At 31.8% G+C, this 15,005-nt stretch overlaps 3 protein-coding genes across 6 annotated transcripts in view; 2 read left to right on the forward strand and 1 right to left on the reverse strand.

Annotated features, from left to right (window-relative positions):
- Positions 1–1,352: 1,352 nt before the first annotated feature.
- LOC108749403 (caprin homolog) lies at positions 1,353–6,195 on the forward strand. The gene is made up of 6 exons (XM_018488074.1): positions 1,353–1,500; positions 2,452–2,670; positions 2,791–3,144; positions 3,226–3,993; positions 4,073–4,358; positions 4,495–6,195. The coding sequence occupies exons 1-6, from the start codon at positions 1,387–1,389 to the stop codon at positions 4,710–4,712; spliced, it is 1,959 nt and encodes a 652-aa protein (XP_018343576.1). The 5' UTR covers positions 1,353–1,386; the 3' UTR covers positions 4,713–6,195.
- A 752-nt stretch (positions 6,196–6,947) lies between these two features.
- On the forward strand, positions 6,948–9,891 carry LOC108749358 (regulator of microtubule dynamics protein 1-like). 3 transcript variants are annotated; one of them, XM_018487981.1, is made up of 5 exons: positions 6,948–6,991; positions 7,152–7,331; positions 7,414–7,608; positions 9,136–9,384; positions 9,522–9,891. In XM_018487981.1, exons 2-5 carry the CDS (start codon positions 7,242–7,244, stop codon positions 9,873–9,875), a joined length of 888 nt encoding a protein of 295 aa, XP_018343483.1. In that variant the 5' UTR covers positions 6,948–6,991; positions 7,152–7,241; the 3' UTR covers positions 9,876–9,891. The 3 variants fall into 3 exon arrangements, with proteins under 3 accessions (XP_018343483.1, XP_018343482.1, XP_018343484.1); XM_018487980.1 differs by lacking the exon at positions 6,948–6,991 and having other exon boundaries at positions 7,097–7,331; XM_018487982.1 differs by lacking the exon at positions 6,948–6,991 and having other exon boundaries at positions 7,097–7,322.
- A 3,748-nt stretch (positions 9,892–13,639) lies between these two features.
- LOC108749396 (protein Wnt-7b) overlaps positions 13,640–15,005 on the reverse strand; it is a 49,315-nt gene continuing 47,949 nt past the window's right edge. For both annotated transcript variants that reach the window (XM_018488066.1, XM_018488065.1), the window contains exons 6-8: positions 14,631–14,810; positions 14,121–14,463; positions 13,640–13,888 (exon numbers count right to left, since the gene is read on the reverse strand). In XM_018488066.1, the coding sequence (XP_018343568.1) occupies positions 13,737–13,888; positions 14,121–14,463; positions 14,631–14,810 (675 nt within the window). In that variant the 3' untranslated portion in view covers positions 13,640–13,736. The remainder of the gene's footprint in view (positions 13,889–14,120; positions 14,464–14,630; positions 14,811–15,005) is intronic.

Here is a 15,005-nt window from a genome sequence, read left to right on the forward strand (position 1 = left end):
CACTTCTTCTTTTCTATGGAATGAGAGGAAAGGAAAGATTCTGATTAGTTGATTCGTTTATGCATTGTGCGTTATGCATTATGCAAAAGTCTGCGGCCTTGATTGGTTCGTGACATTTTAAGACTGTACTTAAAACAGTCTTAAATATAAGAATCGATTCATGAATTAATACTGACTTGTGGATAAACAATTGCAAAGCTGTTTTTTTGAACGTAGCCAATACTAAAAGCACAGATAACATGAATTAAAGATGTTCAGCACTGTTCGTGCATTTCGAAACGCATCTCATAGAAGTTTGTCTTGTTTAGCTATAAGTCTGTTCTTTTTAGCTGAAGTTTTTGAACGATTCATTTTTCTTCCTTTTCTCTCCACGTTGAAGAGAAAACGCGAAAAGATGAACCGTGCAAGAAGTTCAATTAAATAGAACAGGCCTTACATTAAAACAGCATAGAACAGATTGAACAAATAAGATAAATTTGATAAAACAAATAGGATAAATTTTCTTGAATAAAATAAAATAAGAGTAAAAATTTCAATGCTTAACATGACGGATTATATTGTTAGATAAAATTGAAATGCATTGGAGAAAAGTGGATAAAGGAGATAAATTTTATACTTACATCCGTTTTTTACCAATCAGCCCTCAAGTGCTGTTGCCTCCATGAGAATCCGGCCTTAATTATAATTCTGTCGATCTAACGGAATATGCCAATCAGATGCAAGAAATCACTGAGCGCTTAATAAGCTTATAAGTGTAGTACTAAATGTTTAGTGCAAAATAGTTCATTGTAATCTTCGCACTTAAATTTGAAATAAGTGTAACCGAAGAAATTGAAAATAAGCGGAAGATTTGAAAATTATTGTAAATATTATTTGACTCAAAACTAAAGTAGTACATTCTAAATTAATAAAATGTAAATATATAGAATAATATTTATATATGAATATTATAAAGAAATTAATTTATCAAGTAATTAAAATCTACAGAATTTTATTGACATAGATAAAATCACTAATTTCTTATTTGTTTGATTTAGAAAGAACAATTAAAATAAAGAATTTTACAAAAGTTTTGCTGTCTGATAATAAACAATTCTATCGGTTGAATTAATTTAATTTGTTAAATTAATTTTTTAAATAAAATCGCATAGTTTTATTAATGTGGAAACTCTACAATTTTTGGCAAAAAAAGAGAGAACATCTGAATTAATTTGGCTATTCAAGTTTATTTGGACAAGTTATGTCGCGCATGCGAATTCTCAACATTTCGGAAACGTTCAGCCCGCCATTCTGTCGCCCCACTTACCCCCTCCTTCTCCTCGTGACTTGGTTCAAGTTGGTTACCATTCCGAGTCCCAGCCAGTTCGTGTTTGTTGCCCGTGAAGGATGCCTTCTGCCAATCCCAAACTAGAAAAACAGGCCTCTACGGAGACCGTGGATCCGTTACGCCAAGCAATCGTCGTAATCGAGCACAAGATACGAAATCTCGAGAAGCGTAAGGTAAATGCATCGTCGCGGCCGTCCAGGTCGTAATTACAGACAAAAGTCTATCTGTCAGTCGTGGATTTCTCGCCGCAGTCCGCCATGATTCTTCGACATGCCATGTGCTCGCACCTCGATTTTTCAAGGGTACATGCAACGCGTTATGTCCACTTATCACCGGATCGAGCATCAATCCGCAATCCTCTACAATGCGCGGTCTAACAAATAGTATTTCGAGATTCCGGACACGCCAACTTATCGTCGCCAACCTCATATCATGGCGCTGTACAGTCTACGTGTACACGAAACTTTTCTTTATGCACGACGCGCTTTTTAACGCCTTTGGCGGGACGCGACGCTGCCACGTACCCGATAATAACGTCCGCCGACGATTTTATTTACGTTGGAGTCTCGCTGCTCCACAGGGTGTTCCTGCGATTGACGTTCGGCGTTTTCCGGTTTCCAGTTTTAGTTCGCGGTAAATGTCGACGCTGCTTTGTCGTGCGTTTCGTCATAGTTTCGCGGAATATTTCTAAACGTTTGATCTTTTAGTTTAAAAACAAGGACATAAACTTTGATGTTGTCTAAACTTTTGCTATATCTTACATTATGTTCTAACTAATCGCTATATCTTACATTATGTTCTAACCATGCTTTGTTTCAATGTAAACACAATGGATCTTTTTTATTCTTGCACTAAGTTGCATTAGAACTTTCTTTATTGCTTCAGCCAAATCAAACGTATATCTGTTTCACTTTGTTTTAAAAGTGTATAGTGCAGAAAACAGAATTTATGTAAATATAATGCTTATTTTACAATTTATAATATAATGTTGAATGTAATTAATTGTCTCTCTTTTTTTTCTTTCTATCTTTCTATCTTTTCTTTTCTATTCTTTTTCTTCCTATCTTTCTCTTTTTTTCTTAAAAGGAATCAAACAGATCTGTAAATGTATTCTTTAAATTTAGGGAAGACTTGAATCGTATAGAGACTTGCAGAAAAATGGAAGAGAATTAAATTCAGACCAAAAGACAGCGGTGGCGAAGTATGATGAGGTGCTTCAAACACTGGAGATTACACGGGACTTGTATAAGCAAATCGTTAATATTGCCAATGATGCGGTTAAACAGCAGAAAAAATTGGCACGAAAAGAGGCTGTTGAGCGTATGCAACAAGACATTGCAAAAGTATATTTCAAAAGAAAATTATTATATTCTCATATACAATTAAATTATACAATTATACAATTAAATTATTATGCATTCTTATATAAGATGTAATTTTAAGAAAATATATCTTGTTTGTAGGTAAAGGAAGTGCTACTTGCTCAGCATGTCCTAATAAGCATAAACACTGATTCTGTTAGAGACGACTTCTTTCATGGAAAGAACGGGGCTATAAAACTGACAGAGGAGGAATTCAAGTATCTAGACAATTTATATAATGAGATAGTGATAAAGCATCAGCGTGAAGAAGGTGACCTGACATTTGTTCAGCAAGCACAAAAAGTGGCTGAGCATTATGTTGCAATTGTTGATGGAAAGCAACGTGAAGTTATTGGCACTACTTATAATAAATTGAAAGAGATAATTGCAAAAATTAATCAGTGCGGCTATTTCGATCAAGTTCACGAAAGTTTGGAGACAACACCAATCGAAGAGGTATTGAATCAGGATATTCAATCTATAACCTGAGATATATATATATATAATATATAATCTGATCGATTAATATTTGTATAGATTCCTGAAACTGTGGCAGAGACCAAGATTACTAATGCACAGACAGCTCAAGAACAGGTCAACGAAGAATACAGCAATGGCAATGACAGGCACATTCCACCGGAATCCATGATACCTATTCCAAATTTTCCAGTTCAAGTTACTACACTTCCCGTTGTTTCTGGTGCTGCTCCAGTTTCAGGACCAATACCGGTTGTACCACAACCAATGCCACCTCACCCAGCTGCGCCAGTCGACACCCCGTATTATACGAATGCCACTACTTTTGTTCCTCAACCACAACAACAGCAGCAGCAAACTCAGCAATCTCAGCAACAATCTCCACCGGCGCCTCGTATCAATGACGTTATAGGCACGCCTAACTTCTTTTTTTTGCAAGAATCTGAACTTGATTCAGATGTTACGTCGCAAACACCCATCGTATCACACATTCCTCCTACAGTTAATGCGCCTATTCCTTCGCAAACCTTCACAAATCAGAACTTTGCAAATGCACCTGTGGGCGTACCTCAACAGGTCATATACCAACATCAACCGCCGCAAGATATGTCGCACATTCCTGGTTTCGCGAATCCTAATCCACCACCGCCGATTCCGATGCCACCCTCTCATCAGCAGCCAAATATGCAATATAGCCCACAACATCCTACTAGTTTCCAGCCTCAACAGCCACAGCAGCAACAAAATACCGCACAATTACCCCAGCAAGGTCAAATGCAAAACTTCAACGAGCAGACGCATCAGCAAGAAGCTCAAGCATCTACAGAGGTAACATTCTTGGACTAAAAATTGATTTATTAAATTATATACGCTGTTGATTTTTATTGTGACACACGAATTCTTCCAGGAAAAGATTGAGAATGGTCAAAATGAAATTCCCGACCCCACATTAGAACAACAAAATGAATCAATCGATTGGTGTCAGATGACCGAGACCAATGATTGGAATCAGTCTGATCAACAGCAACAATCTGTCCAAGATTGCCAGCAAGCGTCACAACAGACATCTCAGCAGACTTGGGTACCTGATCAACGTGGTGGGTACAGAGGAAGAGGTGGCAGAAGAGGGACTGCTAATAGCTATAATAGCAGAGGCAGGGGAAATTACCAACAAAATGGACGCGCAGGACAAGGTAAAAGGATATTATTTTAAATTAAACAGATTAAATTATTTTTTATAACTTTTACCATAAAACATTCTTCCAGTATTTTGAATAAATCTTTTAATTTCAAAAGCTAAAACATACGGTATTACTTTTTTTTTTCCAGGCACGTATTATCGTAATGATAGTAACTACCAAAACGGATATCAGCAGCGTGCTTGGGGCAACAACGAAGGAAATAACGGATATAATTCTGGTTTCAAGCGTGGCAGTGGCGGCGGATCAAGAGGTACACGCAACGACCGCGTTAGTCGCGGACAATTCCGAGGACAAAGGGGAAGCAATCGTGGATACGCACCACGCGGCAAGCCTCATACGCAATAAGGAAGAAAAAAAGAACGCTATATCTGGCGTAAATGCACAGTAAAACACACTATAAAATGCTCTGCGATTATGATTCAACTGTCTATTTATGAAAAAGCTTAAGTCGAAACAATGCATTTGCAATGAGATGAAACTTCAATGTAGTGGATACCGTGCAGTATTGCATGTTTAAGAATATTATACACAATATAGTAACTCTTTGATATTAAAGAGATCGATTAAGTGGATTAAGTGGGACGTCAGCTTTTGTAGTACAGATGTAACTGTATTACATGTTTTTTATCTATTGCATATTCACATGTGTACTAAGTAATATTGAGAAGATAAAGTTTATTGATTACATATAAAACGTAACTTGCATCTGATGTGTGTCGTACAAAGGTAAGTATGACATGAAAGAAAATTCGAAAAATCTTGCGCTGGCATTTGCAGGTACTTTGCGGCTTAGGACATTTCTTAAATATGACATTGAACAAATAAAAGATTACATATGAATTTGGTGTTTGTAATTATGAAGAGAAGATAATGTTGATAAAAAATATGCAGAGATAACATTGTGATATATGAAAGAAAATCAACCAAATTCAGAAGTGTGAACCTACCGTGCAAGTATTATTATATTATGACAGAAGGCAGGTTTCACAGGGCAACAACAGCTGATTAACAAAGATTAGAAAAATAATTTTATTATAAAAAATAAAAAAAAAACGAGAACTCACAAACATTTCATGTAAAGACTCAAGAACGTATTTAAAAATAATGTTAAGATGATATAAGTGTATAATAGGCACGACCTTTGTCTTGCGTCATTTAAAAAAGAATTTTAGATACCAGAAAAAAGAGGATATATTGAGCCATGCCTTCTACTACTAACGATATTCCTGACATGAATTTGAAACATAAACTAAAATTTATCGAGAAATCAGTAATTTAGGAACTGTAAATGATTCGCGATATATAAAATTTATAAAAAAACGTATTTTTTTTCATGTAAAGATATATCGTGACAATGCTTTAAATTGTTATCGCTCCTTCTCCTGTTTTTTCTGGGTGATTCCAAAATTCTTCTCGATGATCGCGCTCACACAGCTACCGCTAAGCGAAAGAGATTGCGGTGCAATGTCTTCGTTTACGATGTAACGCATTACCTGATTTTTTTTCTATTACGAAAAATAAAAAAACATGATTATTTTTAAAACGGAAAAAACGATTAGTGTGTGAGGCTTTAGCATATAAGCAAGTTTATTGTACAATTATTAAATAGACCCAGAAGACGTGAGAAGAGAAAAAAAAAGAAAGAAAGAATATGTTTCTTATATTGCGCCGCCAATAAGCCACGCACCACACCGATGAAACGTACTGTTTATTGTATTTCGTTTGTACATTTATGTTCAATCACTATCCACCCAACCCTCCTTATCTCAATTACGTTAAACTATCAATATACCTGTGTATCTTCCAAATAAAAATCTAATTCATCGCACTAATCTGTTTATTTATTTCGATAATAATTACGATTGATCTATTTCACTTGTAATAAAATTTGGCTGATCTTATTAATGTTTTTATAATCATTTATATTTTATAACAAATATTTTTTTATATATAAATATTTGTGTAATTTTTTATAATTAATTTTATATTTATTGATATTTTATAGTTATGTTTATTCAACGTTTACTATTATTTGACATTACGTTGTTGTTAGTATGATATAAGTTAATATTATTTTAATATAAATAATAAAGAGCACATACAACCACAACAATAGATGTTAACGCAAGTCATATATTTAAAATTCACAAATAAATAAGTAGACGTTTCGGTCAAGATTTGACCATCATCAGTACACACAAGATGACAAAAAATGAAGATCAACATCTATTGTGGCTGTATGCCCTTTATTATTTATATTTTGTAATTATTTAGCCACTTTCAAACATTTTACATTTATTATTTTTATAAAAACGTGTTTATCATATTTCAAAGCAAGGTTTTAAATTTAGAATCACCGTATCTACATATTTTTAATTTACATGTGTTAGGTTCTATTGATGTCGTATGTAGATTCAGCAGAAAAAAATGCATATTTGTTAAGTATTTATCTCACTTATCGGAATTATCTCGGATGTATTTTGCTATGTTATATATTAACAGACAACGTGTGTGCATGATACCAGATATATCTACAGCTGGTCATACACACAGATGATTCGTGTTGATTGTATACACTTGCATAATGCATATTGACTTGTGCGTTTGGCACAAAGCTGCAGATAGTACGTACAATGCATGTACGTATATAAAAATTTATATACGTACCGTTATGTGATAATAAATGTTCGAAAAATATTGTGAACTACTCTGATGACTTTGATTACGATATAGTTTCTGTATAACGGCTGTATACAGTCTACAAATTAAACTTGGTTTGTGTAGGTTAACCTTAGTTTCAATTTACTCCTAATTCATCACATAATCTTTCTCTAAGAAGAAATTTCCAATTGATGTCGAAAATTTAAGTGCAAAATGCTACTACAAAGATTATATCGTATTACAAACTGCAACAGAATTCTTCGAAGAGCTGTTTTATATAAAAATGTTCATCCAGTACGTAAGGTACATATAAAATATAAAATATAGTAGCAATAGTAACAATAACTTAGTTAAATATTAATAAATTAAAGATTATTTTTTCCAGTGGGAAAACAATATGCAAATTATTAGAAAGTTAACAATAATGTCACCATTTACTGTAATGGGAATATGGGGATTTGTAAAAAGCAATAGTGATGATAAAACACAAAATGCAGCAAAAGAACTTCTTGCTAAAGCAGATACGCTTTTCGATCAGGGAAACTATAGAAATATATATAACCTACTCTCAAACTATAAGGTAATTACATTTTCTAATTTATATAACGCATTTATATTTTCTATTAATTATACAATTATAATGTATATTTAACAGAAGGACTCTTCCTATACAAAATAAATAATAATAAATAAAGGGCAAAATAAGAGTCAAATACATTTCTTTAAAAAAGTCACACAATTAAAAGAATAAATTATAAATAGAAAAAAGTAAAAAATATATAATAAAATAAAAGCTCAATTTAAATACAAATTACAAGTTTCGGCTACCGGATTGAGCCCTCTTTAGACATTAACTTATCGAAAAAAGACGCAGTACAAAATTAATTATCGGAAATGTTCACATATTCACTATAATCACAGTTCGGGTAAGTCTTGATGTAGAACTCTACATTATTCATATACGATTAAACAGTTAAATGTGTTTCACATCTCTTGGAAAAGTTCTAGTTGATAAAAAAGATAAAAAGACTTTTTACGAAAAAATAAACGCAACTAAATTAACATACCGGATTCTAATAAGTAAAACAATTCTAATAAGTAAAATAAGTAAAATAATTAAAACTCACCAAAAATCATATGTAAATTATTCAAATAAGTGTGTCCATATGAAAAACCATTAGAATATATAAAGTTAAGTGGAACGCAGATGTGTAAGACGGACATTGTGTATCGATTATTATGTACGCTCACTGATACGGATTACCACGGACTGAGAGAAGAAACGGACTATCAGTATCGAAAAGTCAAACTTTATTTACAATAGGTATATATACCTTGTGAAGACCTTCAATGTCAGTTTGTAAATTTAAGCTATTTTTGTGCTTTTTAATATTGAGCATCTCAGAAATTAAGCGTTTCCTATAGCAAGGCTTTTCGTCTAAAATTTTAACATTATCCTATTGGAAATCATGATCATACTGCAGCCTGTGCTCCGTTATGACAGAATGGACAGAAGTGTTATGTCTAATCTAATATGATTACGATGTTCTGTAATTCTGCTTTTTAATTGTCTGCCCGTCTGTCCAACGTACGACTCATCACAATTATTACACGATATCTTATAAACTACATTGTTCTTAGAAATAGGGGGGAGAAAAAATAAATTTTTTGGTATATTAATTTAGTCGCGCCTATTTTTTCGTAAGAAGTCTTTATCTTTTTTATCAACTAGAACTTTTCCAAGAGATATGAAACACATTTGACTGTTTAATCGTATATAAATAATGTAGAGTTCTACATCAAGACTTACCCGAACTGTGATTATAGTGAATATGCGAACATTTCCGATAATTAATTTTGTACTGCGATTTTTTTCGATAAGTTAATGTCTGAAGAGGGCTCAATTCGGTAGCCGAAACTTGTAATTTGTATTTAAATTGAGCTTTTATTTTATTATATATTTTTTACTTTTTTCTATTTGTAATTTATTCTTTTAATTGTGTGACTTTTTTAAAGAAATGTGTTTGCTCTTTATTTATTGTTATTTATAATATATATGTTGTATGCAACTTATGTATAATAATAACATGTCTTTTATATTGCATAGGACAGTAAGGATGTTGAAATCTTATGGCGTTTAAGTAGAGCCATTTATAAAATGTCTGAAATGGCCAGTGATGTTGAAGCACAAAAGTTAATTTATGAGGGATATGATTTGTTACGCAAAGCTCTTGCTATTCAAGAAAATCACTACGCCTTGCATAAATGGATATCTATATTTCTTAATAAAAAAAGTATTTTGGAGGGTACAAAGGCACATATAAAAGAATCGTATAATATTAAAAAACATATGTTGGTAAGATAAATAATTACTTCAATTATGGATATTATTTTGCAATTTAAATAGTGAGATATTATATTTTATAGATAGTGCAAGAATGAAAATGATCTCACCAATCACTGATCTTAAATTGTTATTATTATTTATTCTAGAGAGCGTTAGAGTTAAACCCTAGTGATGCAACGTTACTTTATATGGTTGGAAGCTGGTGCTACGAGGTTTCAAATTTGACGTGGTATCAACGAAAAATAGCATCTGTTGTATTTGGAGAACCACCAACTTCGACATTTGAAGAAACGTTGATGTATTTTGAGGCTGCTGAAAAAACTGATCCAAATTTCTACAGTCACAATTTACTAATGCTAGGAAAGACATATCTGAAATTGAATCGTAAGGAAGAAGCAATAAAGTATTTAAAAAAAACTGCTGAATTTCCTGCAAAGAATGATGAAGATCAACAAGCGAAACAAGAAGCACAAAAAATATTAAACAGTGTTTCAAAATAATACCTATATACAGAGAAATATTTAACTGCATTTTTTAAATGTAAGAGGGAATTATTTGGATATTTTCAACGTTTTTATTGTTTAAAAAATAAATTTATTGAGAATAATACCATAACTATATCATGACTATAATTATACGTATACGCAATTGATATTTATTATATATACGTATTTATATAAATAGATGTTTATTTACATATTTAATATATTTTTTACTTATTTATTATTATTAAACACAGGGACCACAGTAAGATATTTTATATACATTTAAAAGAAGTTAATAAATGTTATAGAATAATGATTACATCAATGATATTTATTCTATGTGATAATCAATTAGTTATAAGTTAAAAGAATTGTTTGCGAAAATACGAAGATACATAGGACAATTTTCATCGTTTTGAAATTAATATTTTTCAAATTTAATATAAATATGATATGTCAGCAATAATATAAATACTCAAGAAATATGGTTTATCTTCGTCTTAATCAGAAAATAATTTACAACATTTAATTTAGCATTTCTATTTTTTCTAGTTTTTTATATTTTGAGAGCATTAAAACTGTATAATTTTAATTATTTAAAAAAAAAAAGAATACAATTGTGTCGCGAAACCGTTTTGATTTATTAAAATTATCATTTGATTAATTAATTAATTTTGATTTAATAATTAAAAATTACTTTTCATGTAAGAAAATATTTGAAGATATAAATAAATATATTTTTTCTTAAAATGGATATAAATTTGAACTTTTAATTACACATCAATTTTTTATAATTTTACCAATTCCTTTTAGAACAAAAACTAAATACTAATCGTTCAAAATTATATTTAAAAAAAGTATTAAAATTAATTTACATGTGAAATTTATTTATATATTGTACAAACATTTTACATTATATGCATATTTTAATGATTATATTCCATATATTTTTAAACACTTAAATGAATGTAATTACTAATTGCCGTTTTAGGTGGTACATAAAAAGTGAATTCATAAAACAATTCGCGATGTATATGATAATAAAAGTTATCGAAATATAAGAAACGAAATATTCGGTGTAGATTAATTCCATAGAAAAATTAATTAAAAATTGTTATTGTCGGCGAGCGACGGTTGGCGCGCGACGTCATTTGTTTATATCGCGCGCCGTCCCGCTCGTCATTTAAGCCCCGCTCGCGAGGAAGGTCACCCGCGTCATCATTCTTGTCGCGCCACTCGAGTCGGCAGGCAGCCGAACGAGCCGACAATAACGTACTGGCCTATTGCGTACTATATTACATTGCAAAACGCGCCGCGGTAAGTATATGACATTAGAGATATCAAAAAGATACCTTGTTCTCCGTTATCTGTCGAATTATTCATCTACGTTGACTCTCGCCATTCGTACGATCAGTGAACGCGGGTCAAATCGTCGGTTGTTCGTTGCGAGGCGGACGTTTCCCGCGTGGGAAATTTATTTTATCTCTAGAAATATATTCGGGGGGAACAAGAATAGATTAGATTAACATTTGTCGTTGATTTTACTTGATGAACGATATTTCTCGAAGGAGACTTGAATTCAAATGCATTTTGTGTGCGCGTATTCCGTATTATTCAATAATTCACGAGAATTGCGCCGATAACTAAAGCAACTAGTTCGTGCATTTTTCATGACGGATCGCGTAAACGTAACGAAATGAAGGGATGTGTTGATCGTTTAACTGCGTTTTATCGAATTTACGGACTCGGAGTTCAACGTCACAAGCGGGTGTATATTTTCAAACGGCTCGCTCGGTTTCAATCGGTTGCTGATTCGACTCGCGTTGTATCCGCGCGACATCGGTGTGAAGTTGGCGATATTCGAATCTCTCGGCAAGTCGTTAGACTTGAACAACGCGAGAACGCCATAATGCGTCGATCGTTTCGTCTCGGGAGTGTAATAAAATATATTGTGGTATTGTTACTATTAGTTCGGTCTCGGTTTCCGTGTTTTCGCGAGTGTTGCTTCGTGAAAATGCATGTGCAGCGAGCAGTCTTGGGATGGACGTCGGATTTATTGGCAGAGCGTCGCCAGCGTCGCGTCGCGTCGCGTCGATGGGTGAGTACTTTTTTTTATTTAACTTTTACGATGAGATGATGGATTTATGAATATTAATTGGTTAGACGTAATTTGAATAAAAAATTAGTTAAATTTATAAATTAATATAATTATATTAATTATATAAAGTAAAATATAGAATAATTATATATAAAATCAATATATAATTATATTATTTATACATATATATGTATAATTATAAATTAATTAAATTAATTAAATATGTTCTCTAAACTTTCAAAGTGAATTATTATTCTGGAGAAGAAAATCTTATTTTTAAAAATTAAAAATTGAATCATTTCGTTTCAAGATTGGCTCAATTTTCTCTATTTAGAGAATTTCACTCCAAAAAATTTAGAGATCGAGTAACATATTTCATCCAATGTGCTTGGAAAGTAATAAAATAACTATTGATGATTTGATTTTTAATGTTTTATAGTTTTTAATAGATTAAAAAAAATTCTAACCAATTAAATTTAAAAAATTGTTTCGATTAAGGATGGATTCAATTTACATTGCGTCAATATTACAAAAGCTTCTTTATCTTATTTTTTAATTTTAAAAGATTTATTATTTTATAATTCTATATATAAAAAAATAGAAAGAATTTGTCGTTTAAAAGCAAAGAATATCGACAATACAGATAGTGAGAAATAAATGCTACAAGAAATCGAAATAACAAAACACGTACATGCTACAGAATTTTATTTATTATATAGTAATTTCCGCATTATACGACTACGCATTGTAGCAAGAATTCTAATGATAAATAAGTTATATTATTAGAGAAAAGTGCATATCGTAGATATCGAGTAGAAACGCTGATATTATATATTTAGAACAATATCAGTGTATATTTTTGAAAATTTGAATATATTCTAAATAATATCGATATTATATAAAATATGTTCTAGATCAGACCTAGGAAACTTTATTACTTTAGACTCGAAAATTTTGCAAAACCAAATGCTTTTATCTTTTTATCATTGAGTAAGATAGAGAGAAAAAAAAGAATAGAGACTGGCTAGCTCTGATATTTATCGTTTTTTGTTTTCTTTCTATCTTATTCAACAAAATCATGAAAAAATGGAAGCATTTAGCTCGCGAGTAAAGTGCTGCATAAATAATTTATTCTATTCTAAATAATATCAATATGAATTGGTAGGTACTTGATTTGGATTGGATTACGTTTCTTATTTGAAATGCATCCATAATTCTTATAAAACTCGATATTATTTATTTTTTAATTATCTTATATTACCTGATATTGACGAAACGATATTTAGACATTGACTAAATTTCATAAATACGTATTGAACTTAATCCCATCCCTAAATACAGAATAGAAAATAAAAGCGGGATGAAATTTGCGCAATTCTCTCTCAGCATCTAAAGTCAGCATATAGAACGATGTTTACGCGCTTAATAATCCATTTTTAGATTTGATTGTTTTAATATCCAATGTTTAACTACTATAAACCTCTACATATAACTCGGAATTTCATAAAGGCTTGAAAAAGTTACAAGATATTTCCTATCAACTTTAACATCATCAAGAAGAACATTGTTCGATATAATTCTGAAATCCTCATATATGTATATAGTTTTGAAATTATGATATTCTTATAGATATAGTTTTGTTTTTGCAATCACGTATAATATTAACATTTCTCATGCGTCAATTCGTTCTTTTTACTCTTGAAGATAAAGTCTAACATTTATATAATTACATGTACTATTTCGCAAATCTATATACACATTGTACGCTGATAATAGTATTATTTGCATGTATATTCCTCGGTGCGTTCCATGCAAGTCTCGCAGTGTACGCGGCAACACCAGTGAAACTTGCATCTGCATTGCCACGTTCTCGTGAATTGATGTGTATTGTAGCCGCGACCGCAGCACATTAAATCGCATCCATCGGTTTCTAAAAACAGACAAAGATTTTTACCGTTTTCGTAAGCGAGAAAAAATTCTTATTGAAGAATTAGCGAATTTTTTTAAATAGAATATCTCGATAATGAAATTAAATATTTGAAATAGAAATGTGTCAAGAATCAGCAAGCTGATTTGTTTGGAAATAAACATTATAATGTTTAATAAGACAGCATATTATCCATGGAATTATGAAACTTCGTATCAGGACTTCTTTCTCTTACCTGTGCTAGTACGATTGCAATATCTGCCCTGTGTACCGAGGCTACCTTGCGCCAAGTCCGGCTCACAGTAATTGGGGGAGGGTTGAAGATAAACTAGCTCACTTCTTTTTGGAATTCTTTTCGGGTTTATAATCGAGCTTATAGTTGGGCTACCATCTTTGTCTTTCGACCGTTTCTGTGTCGAAAGTACTAAGTACTTCTTGGACTTGTTGATTTTCTTCAACAGTGGCTGTCGATTGTGCCGCGATTTGGCGAAATCGTTCGGCTTGCCTTGTGTTTTGGCATCGTTTCCCAATATGGGCACCATTTCTGGTAACATTGAATGCGACATTGCATCCAGGGTCTGTAAATGATATAAGCTGCATTAAATTTCAGATAATAGCAATAAGAACACCATTAAACTAAACCATTATTGAATTGAATTTGATTTATATGTATATTGAATTAATCTCGTGTTTTAAATTGATCGTTGATTTATTCACAATAGACTTATTCGCTAGAACAAGCTACCTGAACTGTGGGTGGGGGAGGTGGTGTAATGGCCATGACGGGTTTAGCTCTTCTGTATTTTTTCATAAGCGCATCGCCAATCTGACGAAAACTGGGTAACGTTCGCCAGCACGTTCTTACGGTGCAAGATCCGGATACACCGTGACATTTGCATTCCGTTTGTAGAAGAGCCTTGACTATCTGAAAAGATAAAATGTTACAAATAAATATAATTTCTATAATTATGCGATTTCACATATTTTCTTCAATATCTTCCGATGATTAATTCTTTTAACTCTGATTAATTTTTTCTATTCAATTAATTGAAATACAATATAATATTTGAAAATTAGATCTTATTGAAATCACCTACATATACAATATTGATTTATTTTA

This window comes from Trachymyrmex septentrionalis, unplaced genomic scaffold (assembly GCF_001594115.1).
Source record: "Trachymyrmex septentrionalis isolate Tsep2-gDNA-1 unplaced genomic scaffold, Tsep1.0 scaffold29, whole genome shotgun sequence".
NCBI classification, from domain to species: Eukaryota; Metazoa; Arthropoda; class Insecta; order Hymenoptera; family Formicidae; genus Trachymyrmex; species Trachymyrmex septentrionalis.